The 12,500-nt window shown below is 30.7% G+C and overlaps 1 protein-coding gene across 1 annotated transcript in view; it reads left to right on the plus strand.

Annotated features, from left to right (window-relative positions):
- Positions 1-7,272: 7,272 nt before the first annotated feature.
- Smp_180690 (putative tiptop) overlaps positions 7,273-12,500 on the plus strand; it is a gene marked incomplete at both ends in the record, with an annotated part of 6,324 nt that continues 1,096 nt past the window's right edge. Inside the window, 5 exons of the mRNA XM_018788479.1 lie at positions 7,273-8,880; positions 8,962-10,954; positions 11,060-11,290; positions 11,372-12,303; positions 12,496-12,500. The exon at positions 12,496-12,500 is cut by the window's right edge and continues 1,096 nt beyond it. Coding sequence (XP_018654017.1) covers positions 7,273-8,880; positions 8,962-10,954; positions 11,060-11,290; positions 11,372-12,303; positions 12,496-12,500 — 4,769 coding nt within the window. The remainder of the gene's footprint in view (positions 8,881-8,961; positions 10,955-11,059; positions 11,291-11,371; positions 12,304-12,495) is intronic.

Here is a 12,500-nt window from a genome sequence, read left to right on the forward strand (position 1 = left end):
GAACTTATCATTAAAAATTCCAAATTTCTTCTCCAAGCAGATCACTAGTGATGTGATCAATATTAATTGTGGTATAGATACCAATGCTCACTGAAGATGGGTCTCAAAATAAAATTGAACTGCTATCCAGTTCTCCTCATGTTTTTTTTAGTGATTTTTATTTCTTATAATTGAGTATAAGGACCTGTACTTGGTTACAGAGCCAAATGAAGTCAATATTTTTAGATAGGTTTTTAACCACGAACTGACACAAGTTCGTGAAGCACTAATAACCAAAGATTAGATAATAAGAGTTTTGTCCCAGTCCGAGATTACTATTCAGTAACCACGTAGGATCGAGACAAACTATTTCAAGTTTCACAGTGCGCATGAAACACACCGATCAATGTTCCACTATAAAATAGTCAATACAAGTCAATTTCTGATATACCTCATTTCTCAAAAAATTTTTCCTGTTAACTACTACCTCACTTAGGATTTCGTTGATTGTATGCATTGCTGCATATATTCAAAAGTGACCTCATCAAGGAAATCATGTCAGTTGTAGAACGACTGAAAGTTAGAAAGCACTAGTTCATGATTGCAGATTATATTTACAATATATGTATATCGTTACAAAATCACTTCACTAGTAATATTCTAGTTTAGAAAAGGTGATTGCCAGTTAATAACGATTAAAATTTGATTTTTAGAAACATACATTTCTGGTAGGATCTATTGAATTCACTCACCTGTGCACTAAGAATTTTAAGTATTCACTATCTTAAATCAGGGTACTTTCAATAAATAATATCATCGAAACTGTCACCATTCGTATAAATATTTATCAATAATCTAATTTGTATATATATATATGACCAATAAACATCTACAAATACCTCCCTTCTCTGCTCAACACACATATACAAATAAGTTGTTTATTAAAACTTTAATATTTGACTGATATGTATCAAATCTGTCAACAAGAAGAAAAAATCCTGACTGAATTGATAAACGTACATATATGCAATTAATAAGAAGTTATTTGTCAGTTATGCCGTCGGCAGTATGATAAACAATGGTGTATTTTGCATACACTTACTAATATGAACAGTGAATACTGTATATACACTTATTATTATTATTATATGATTGTAATCACTACCTAGAAGTATCATATAATCCGGTTGTTTAACAATACTACTTTTGAAATGTTACAAATTGAGCTGGCAATTGTACTACTTATTTCAATCCAAAAACGAAGAATTATTCGTCTAAAACTAATCCCATGACACTTGAAGGTTTTGTAGTTCTATCTCGTGCTGCTCTTCTCTGAAGAGTCCAAAATATGGACAAAATCAACTGTGTAGAACTTCATTATTCTTAATGTTTCCCTAATATTACCTCCATATCGAACCACTATGCATGACCAACTAACTAGTCTAGCTTATTATCCAAAGTGATAAAGTTTCAAATTGTTTTTACATTATTTTCTTTATTATTCCTGTCTCCTCTTACCCTCCATTTCTAGTCTAGTTGACCTTTTATTTTTATATATACTTATTCTTAACAAGTAAATGTGTGATCGGATTGTTTGAAATGTATTGCGCTAATATATCACATTGTTCTGATAATCTTCTTATGACGCTATCGAAATTTATCAAAGAGACTAATTGCTTCAAAAATGATATTTATCCATAACTGGAACTATTCAACAAAATCAATGTTTATCGAAGTTCATGCACCTCACAAACTTTTAATAATGAAATAAACAACAGAAGCCTGTCGTTCATGAAACTTTACAATGTACGAAAGTAAAATAAATTCTTTAGTTGAGATTCAAGTCTTTACTATACACAAGTATACACCAATGTTTTTGTCAAAATGCATTTTAATAAACATCAGACAATGACCGTCTCATCAATAGAGATCTATTGATTATTTATGATAAAACTACAACTGGTTCATCAATTGATCTACCGATCCTATCCTACTTATTTTTCATATGTGAAGGTGTACGTGCATTTGATTCATATAAGCTAGAGTGTGTTATTTTCATATGTCTTTGTATGTACATCAAAATCTGTCAGTCCAAAACTTGAAGTTTTTATTCACTGTCAATGTAATTGATTTTAATGCCGCTCTAATATATATATATATATAATTTTTGGCAGGTTCAGCCAGTCAGTTAATCAGTCAGTAAGCCTAGTAATTTCTAACTGCTTGTTACACCATGATAAGTTATTATTCGTTGAACGACCCAACTACCGCTTTTCACCATTTCTTAAATATATATTCAACCATAAGATTATAATGTATATAAATGATTATTGCTCTAATTAACATCACCACAACCACCATCCTCATGTATACCATGACGTCCATCACTCAGATCTCCCCATATATATATATATATATATCAATTTATTCGTGCATGCTTTTTATCCAACGCCCTTAAATAACTCGAAACATATTTACTATTAATTCAACCCCATGTAACGCGTGAACACACATGTGCAGATATGGACATACGCACATAAAACACACCCATGGGAGCATGCACGATTACAAAAATCTAAAGCCAGTCATAGTAATTTTCTTGTCAGTCGTAATGACTACCATCATAAATAGTACGACTCAATAGATTGTAGTAGAAATGTTTGTTAGTATTGTATTAAATTTTTTTAGCCATCTAGACACGTGGGAAGATTGATTAGTGTATTTATTTATTTCTCATTATTTTCATATATAGAAAGAAACATAGTTTGCTCTAGTGTCGTTCTGATTTATTAGCACAAGGAAGATATCTATTACCACTTTTAATGTCATTGCTAATAATACCATTACGACACATTCTCTCTCCCCAATGATTTTTTCGTTCTATGACATTTATCTACCGGCAGATAAATTGATAATCCAGGAAAAAAAATATAATAATGTCAATCACATATGAATTTGCTTTAGTTTACGATTTGTTTGGTCAGTCAAAGTTTGGGATTGTTAAAGCGTTTCATTTTGGCATATAGAACAGGGGATTTTAATATTATGCATATATACATATAGATAGATAGATAGATAGTTTTGTGTACACGGCGGTAGAGAATGATTTATGTATGAAGTGTTTGTCTATATGCTTACTACGATGGTAGTCTACTCTTACCGACATATTTATATATGATTTTCTGGTGAATTATGTATGTATGTTTGTATGTGGATGTAAATGAGTGTGTAATTACTTTGACAGATGTGTATTAAAAGGCATATTGTAGATACACTTACTTTATACATGATCACAAAGCTAATGATCCAACTGACATTGATTGATAGAATTTTAAATGTGCATAACTAAGTTCCGTACACCTATTATCTATCTATCTATCTATATATATATATACGGTATGTTTAATCAATTTTTAAAAGTTTTCTGTTTCGCTTTCACTTCCTCAAAGCTAGTTTCATTAATGTTAGTTATTCTAAATCACTGTATAGAAAAAAAAGAAACTTTACCACGTATAAAACCATCTCAATTATTTTAAACAGAAAAATAAAGTATTTGTCTTTAGAAGAACGTAGAAATACAAATTCATTGTGATGTCACAAAAATAAACTAATTGTTTATAGTAAATACTTATCAGTTCTAATGATTAATTGCTAATTTTCATCATGATTCCTACTAGTAGTCTGAAGATATCATACTATTTGCCAAAACTAAAAAATTTTTTGTTCCACAACGAGCATGTTTATAGGTATGTACTGTTGATGACCCATAAAAGAAAGTGTTCTCTACCATTTCTTGAATTTAATGGTTCTCATGTATTATCAATATGTGAAGAAAATTACCTTTGATTTATATAGAACCCTTCATTGATTCAATGATATGTTTTATTATCATTTAATAATATAGCATTGTTTGTACGTGTTTGTTTGTACATTAATAATCTATCTTCAGTATTTCTACTGAAAAGTCCAAAGTTACCATGTAGATTGTACGATTATTTTGTTTAATTCAATCTTATGATAAACATTAATTCAAGTATACGTCAAATATTATTAGTTTTTTAAAAAAAAATCAAGAGTAGTGTATTTGAAACAATCATTAAATAGATTGATGTTATGTTACCAAAAGTGATTATTAACAGGAAATCATTAATTTGAGAATTTACTCTTTTTGAAGTTTGTGATGCTTAGCAAATTATTTTGAGGTGAACTACTAACCTCACATGACAGCAGTGAGAACTACGGAGCTATTTGGTTATGTTAGGGAACTACTCAGCAATTTTACATACAATCACATACAATTGAGCTCAAGAAATATCGATTTAATGAACAGTACGGTATACTTAACCTACTGTAAAATAATCTAATGGATTATGAAAAACATTAAATCATCTTAGGTCTCCATAAATTAACTAATCCTTAATGACAATTGTTCAGTGTTAAAATGGTTATTTTATACACTGAATAAAATAGGTAATACATTTCAGAAACGTTTTTGTGAATATCAATGTGTTCACCAGATCTCGATGTACCTAAAATCAGTGGTTAGTTCAATGTTATCAGTAAGATGGGATAACTGTCCGAAATAAATTAACTCAGTTACCCACCATTATAAAGAGATATGTCACTGTTGTTCATTTTAAACCTTGAAGTTTAATTTTTAACACATTACAAGTTAGTAAGCTACGTAAATGGTTATTTAGTCTAAGACTAAAAGAGCATTAATACCACTAGCATTTTCTATCTCACTTAAACTAATGGAATTAGGTATACATAAATATTGCGGTAGGCTGATGACTGGATGTACAAAGCAGATTTTATTATTATATTGAACAACCTGAGCCATCTGTCAATATTCAATAGCGGTTTCCTGTCAGGTGTATGGTAATTCCCAATCACTTTTAGAAAAAAAATATTTCCTTAAACTGTATATATATATATATATATATATATATATATATATGATGGGTTAAAACTGCATAGGATCAAGAATCAAAAAGCAAGATAATATGATGCATTGGTATATTTGATAATATCTTGAACATAACGGAAGACATATTTCCTTGCAATAACTCGATATTCATTAAAAAATATATACAGTTAAACAGCTTTCTCTATAAGAAGGTAATAATTTAACTGAATACAAAATAAAGTTTATATGTCAGATTTATCACTGAAATATGAACCATAAATTTGTATTTTTCCTAGTCAAAGAGTGTATTTTTAAGCTTGGTTTGAATTTTCAATGTAATATAAGAATATGCGCCATTATTTCACGAACTATAAAGCGATCGATTATAATGTGACGTAGAGTTTCCTCATCAATATCCGTAAAATCGAGATAACGATGGGAATACATGTGTAGACGTCAAGTTACTACTATCATTCTTATTTTAAAATGTCAATAATGAATAGACCTAACAGACAATAGCATAGTTACTTATTTTTTGTTTCAATTGGTGTGTATTGAACCAGAAAATCGATGGTTGCAATAATCTTTATATAAACCAGTTAGAGTAAATGGGTAATATGATAAACTATTATACAATAAGCCTGTGATTAATTAGTAAATTACTTATATAGTCAACAACAGTTATTACAATACGATGATTAATTAAATAGCTTTACTGCTAAAGCAATATTTTCAATTCTCAAGAGAATATTTTCTATCATCCGCTTGTGTAGGTACTAATTATACTACATTGACATTATGCTAAAGCAAGTAAATCAGGGTACCAATCTATGTACGGTTCAGCTTCTACAGAGATTATAACAAAATTCTCTAGAGGTGTATTACTTAACGTAACATAAAAACTCAATCAAGACAGTATAACCATCGAACAAAAAATATCTCATATTCTCCTCTTCCAATTTGGTTCATACACTTTCACTTCTATGTTAATCCATCTGATTGTGCACTCAACTTTATTGAGCACAAAACTTACTAGGTCAATCAATAACTCATTATAAATATATAAATATATCTATCTTTATATGATAGATATATACAAAATAAAATGAATAATAAGGTAATTAAACTTTTCCATCCTTCACTTTGATAAGAAAAAAAAGTAAACGAAAAGAAGAAAGAAATTAATTAAAAAAATATATCAGAATGAAATAAATCCGATTCAAGATAAAAGATGAAAAGAAACGAAATGCTAACAGTAAACAATCATATATATATATATATACTCATTAGCGAACTTATATTAATCAAAATGTTACTTAGATAGAATTTATTACTTTTTATGAAAGAAAATTTTGTTTGTATTGCATTTTATTGATGATATTCAATTGTTCGAATGTATATTATACCTGTATATTTATATATATATCCTATGACCTTCATTGAAAGATTTTAAACAAAGAATAAGTGGTGACATTCTGTCATATTATTTGTCACATGAACATTAAATTTATAAAAATATTTTAAAAAAAATTGAATGATGATCATATTGATGTAACATACTTTGTACTAACCAAACAAGTATTTTGCAAGAGAGAATGAGAGAAAATGAAAGTATAATCAATGATGAAACTCGTGTGGGTTTGCTTTTAAAAATTAAAATGTTTCCATGATGGAGATGAGTCACTTAGTAATTCGGTTTAGTGACATAAAATAACTTGTCAAGTTAAATTCTGGAAAGTTCTTTCTAAAATTAAGAAACACTGGACAAATGTTTAGTCTTTAATTTAGAGCTCTATTTTGAATTGAGTCACATAATATTCATTGGAAAGATCAATATTTCGTCGATTTCTTTTAGTGTATAAATAATGATCAAATAACTAATTTCTCATTTATTGAAATGTTTCTCTAAAAATTTATATGTGTGTCAACTTGCCGAAAGACTTTGGTTTGGGTTCAACATTAATTCCATCAAGAAAGCTTCTATTGTTGGGAACCGTGATTTAGGGAACAAAACGTTTAATTGATGAATACAACATGATCGACATAGCCACATATTTATCGTTATTTCGCGTGTATACTATATTGAATCCGATAATATCTAAAGTTATGTGTGTATGGTTGCATATAAATTTATATGTGTATGTACAACTATGTCTTCCCACGCATTAATCACACTTATCATTGACAATTTACTGACTTTTCTCTTTTTTTCTTGTTTTGTCGGTGCTTTAGAAATTACAAACTGTTAATTGTATAATTAAAATAGACTCTTTTCTTGAAGACGAATCAATTTTAGTTTACAAACATAATATACAAACATATAATACATTTACCTAACGAGTACTGTACACAAAACAAGTTAACTTTCCATTTTTCATATGATTATGCCATGTGTTGGAATTTTAACACCTATAATCATGGACACATCATCATCTTCAACAAATCAAATTAACACTTGTAGATCAACTGATTTCACCCTTCCTGAAATTAACTCACCCTCAACACATACCCTTCAAAACTCTGACTACATGGGATCAGGACACCGGAAAAGCAGTAACAATAATATTGATATAAATAATTCTAATAAAGCTCAGAACCGTTCGCCCGATTTATCACATTTATCGTATACAATGGTTAGTACACCACAACCGCCTCCATTGGACTTGTCCAATATGCCGAATTCTCCCAGTAAATCTCAGACTATAGATTTTCTGGAGGTATCAAGTGGGAAGATGCAAAACTCTCCAAAAACAACTGGTTCCCTTGAAACCAATACTACTTCTTCCATTGTTACTGTTACCGTCGCTACTACCGTTAGTAGTACATCAGATATAAATCATGATAAATCTATTAATAGTAAATCAAACATGAAATGTGAAGTGAATTCAACTCCACAAGATTTAATTCCCATTGTTCCTACAATAGAAAAACTAGTCAATGTTAACTGGATCGAAGCATTAAAACAATATACGGAGCAACATACAACAACGAAAACGAATACCAATGAGTCAAACCTAGATAATGAAATAGATTTAACTAAAACATCTGAACATAACAACAACAATAAACTAAATAATGAACAAATAAACTTTAATTCACAAACATCATCTCCAGATCTTACTGCCCATTTTCAAGCAATATTAACTAATTTAAGTGAATTCTTATTTAACTCTTCACAACTAACAAATTTTTCAAAAAATCCCATGATTAGTAATTTAAGTTATTCTACACCATCTTCAGCAACAACTACTAGTGTACCATCATCTAATAGTTCTACTAGCCAAATAAACTCAGATAATTTGAAGTTTGATAGCCGAAACCAACAATCGACCAGTTTATCGAATTCTATGTATCCACAAAACTTTATTGAACATCAAACAGGCTACAATATGTTCAGTGCTGCTGATCTTAGTTCAACGAATCCATCATTAGCAATAACTGCTTCATTATTAAGTTTACTAGTTGGTGGTCAAAAACCGAGTCCATTTCTTGAACAGTCTTTACCACAACCTTCTACATACTCCAAATGTCCAATATCTTCACCAAAATCCTACCAGACCCCTGACCTTTATCCTCAACAGTTTTTAGGAAATACATCTATAGTACCACTACCGCAACCATCACCATCATCGTCACAAGTCTCTCCGTCAAAATTTTCCAAATCTTCAGTTACATTACAACATATGCCTCTTCAAAGTTCTCTTAGTCCACATCGGTCACTAGCACCTGCATCATGTCCACTAGTAGATTTGCCTAATTTGAATGAATCTAAATCATCTGATCCACGTGATCTACTTTACCAGCTTGGACAACAGCTTATGGCCATGGCAACGTCTGGTATAAATGGTACAAGGCCTAATTTAGACTTATGGAATATGAGTAACACGGATAGCAATTGTAATTCATTGAATTTGACATCATTAAGCAATCGTTCAAATCCTGCACACATTCAGCCACATATTAATTCAAACGCTGGTCATATTCCTGAACAAGTCAAATCACCATCTTTATCATCATCGTCATCTTTAGTACCATCTGTAACATCATCATTTAATGCAAGTGGACTAGAAAAGAGTTTTCACCACATTCCACCCCCACTTCAACAACATCATCCTAATACGAATACGGGGCCATTTAGTGGAATATCGATGCGTGGTAATCAAAAGTACAGTGCATATTATCAACACCAAAGGAAACAAGGTTTTCAGACAGGTGGAATGAATGAATATGTTAATAATACAGTTGGCAGACGTCAAAGAAACTCTCTTAGCCCTTTATCAACAAATACACGTTATGTAGGACGTCGTTTGAGAGGTGGTTTAAATAATGCATTACTAGCTGGTACAAATTTAGAAATGAGAAATTCACAAAGATTTCCAGCCATAAGAAATCAAACAGCATCAATTGGAAATACTGCTAATACTATTAATAGTGGCGGTAATAATACTGGCAACACAGTTAGCAGTAGTGGTAATTTATGTCCAAATTTTCGTGGAAACACGTCATACAGAATGATGTCTAATATAGGAAATATAGCTAGTAGTCATGTACTGAATCCTATAAAATCTCATCTTCAAACAGAAAATATGAATAACACTACTCATGGACATATTAGTAGTAATAATAGCAGTAACAACAATTCATCTCAACAGACTACACGTCATCGTGAAACAGCATTCATATGTAGTTGTGGCAAAGACTTTGAAAGTCTCTACATATTTACTTTACATATGAAAGATACTGGACATAAACCAAAGTGTGACCAAGCTGAAAAAGATATACCGAAATTAGTGAGAGGTCAGGATATGTGGATTAATAGTGAAACAGAACAAACACGTGAAATACTTCGTTGTATGCGTTGTCATCAATCGTTTCGTAGTCTTCCTGAGCTTACAATGCACATGATGAAAACAAACCATTATTCAGAAATAGTATATAACGATTCCGGCCGTTGCGTCTTTGTTAATCCTGATGATAATCGACGAGGTAGTAATAGCACTGCGAGTTCTAGTCATTATTCTGGAAATAGTAACCCATCTCATACATCCGGAAAGTCAGGACTATCTGTTATGGGTACTTTCGGTGGAAGAAGATCACATAGAAATATGAATATGAATTGGTTAAGTAACACTCAAACCAATAATTCTAATGCACGCATATCATCTAATGAAGAATTGAATTCTGTAATGAAACAGAATATTAAACAACATACGCTTACATGTGATAAATACGATACTGATAATTCAGGAGAAATTTCGAAACGATTTGGACATTTAGATGATGACAAAAATGTTATAAAATCTAATCAACATTCTACTTCTAAAGGATACTGTGAAGAAGAGAAAAATGAAGATGAAGAAATCCAAGTAGATGCTCAAAATAATATTAATTCATTATCATCACCAACATCATCTCAACTCGGCATCTCGTTATCACCATCTTCTACATTATGTAAAACTGAAGAAGAAAACCAACAATCTGCAAAATCATCTTTAGTGTATGATGATACTTTAGATAAAATTAGTAGAAAACAAGATACAGAATTAATAGAAAGTGAAAACAACAATAATGTTCTACAAAAAATTGAATCATTCGTTGAAATATCAGTAAATAATAACAATCTATCAACTAAAGATGAATTTTCAAACCAAAATTTTATTCAGTCCACTTCACCTGAGTCTGTTAACAGTGCTGTGGAAAGAAATTCTCCAACAATAAGATTATCACCGAAATTACATCGTAAACGTACTTACTCTGAAGCTGGTATCTCTATTAATTCAGTTTTAGACATTCCAACTAATAATACTACCACATCTGTTGATACCGTCTCGTACACTCCAACTTCTAGTCCTGTTACCACGTCAAGAAACGAGTTAAATTATGATGAGAAACTTGATTTTGATATGACAGTAGATGCTAAACAAGTAATACCAAGCACTTCTAATTCATCAAATACATCATCAAAAGTATCCAGTACAAGTGAAATGAATAAAAATTTCTCTGAAAGTCCCTTATCTTCATTGCAAAAATTAGTGGATACAACACATAAACCTATTAAATCTTCAAGTGTATTAAATTGCAGTAGTTCTACAAATTATTCCAGCTTAAATTTAACAAATAATAATATAATATCGAGTAATGCTAATAACAATAAATTTTCAAGATCTTCAGGCTTAACTAGCACAACTAGTGTTCATTCACAATATTCACCCAATAAATCCGGTATGAATACATGTCCTAATTCACCATATTCCGTTCATTCTACGATTTCTTCTGGTAAACTTCAAACAAGTCCTTTATCATCACCAATAGCAGAAAGTGATAATTTAATCCCTGCATTATCAGCATTATATGCTTATGTTGAAAGATCATCATCATCAACACAATTTCGTGATAACCAGTGTAATTTTAAAAACGACTTAGCTCCTCCGAATAGTAGTAATAATAACAATAATAACAACGATAATTGTGAATTGAGTAAAGATAATTTATCATTCAATAATCCTGATAAATTAAGTGATATGAATTCCAGTGTATCTTCACCGCCTTTGCTAAACCACTTATCGACTTCTACTATTAGTTCCAATACACCTAACTATCCCTGTCATAACGATAATCCAACATTATTGTCATCCCAATCATCACCACAACATTCAGCAGTTATGTCACAAATGTTGCCAACATTTCCAATACCTACTCACCCATTGATACAAGCAATTTATGATGCTGCTATGTCTAACTTAGCAGGACAGTATTTAAATCCTCAAATTTCTACTTGTTCAAGTAATACACCAATGAATGATCCTTTAAATACTTTTAAATATGCTGTAATGAATTTTAAAGAGGCATTAGATTCATTTGAAGTTAGTTCAACAAATATGCAATCCAATGTGATACAAACACCACCATCATCATCAACAACAACCTCAATGCTACCATCAGTCGGCGATAATAGTGGAAATGATGGACAGGCAATGGATTTAGCCAACAACTGGCTTAATATGTTACGTTCATTAGTTGAAAGTACCGAAAAATTCGATGGATTTAATTCTGGATGTTGTAAATCGAATAATTCTTATTCTGAATCATCAAGCTCCAACATGAGTACTGCTCCGGACAGATTCGGAAACCATAGATTGGCTGATTTTACTCTCCATTCATCAAATCCGAAGTCATTGTCCACTACTTCAATACATGATCAGTCCACATCGAATATACAACATAAAATATTACCATCTTTACAAAATGATTCAATGCATTTAAACTATTCTGTAGCGATGAATCGTAATAGATCAAATTACTCATATAATTCAACTTTACCATCATCATCATCACCCATTTCAACAACAGTGATGAATACACCTAATATGTTGGCAGTTAATCGATTAACAAATATTCCATCATCATTTCATTCGGTAATAAACAGGAGTTTAAGTTCTTATACCACTGCTAATAACAATAATAACAGTAATATTATCAGCAGTAATACTAATAATACCAGCAATAATAACATAATGACAACAATTACTAAAAAAGCTAAATGTCACTTTTGTGGCAAACCATTCGCTAATAAAGGCCAAGTACGATTGCATATTAGTAAAAATAAGTGTCC

Source organism: Schistosoma mansoni, chromosome W (genome assembly GCF_000237925.1).
Source record: "Schistosoma mansoni strain Puerto Rico chromosome W, complete genome".
NCBI lineage: Eukaryota > Metazoa > Platyhelminthes > Trematoda > Strigeidida > Schistosomatidae > Schistosoma > Schistosoma mansoni.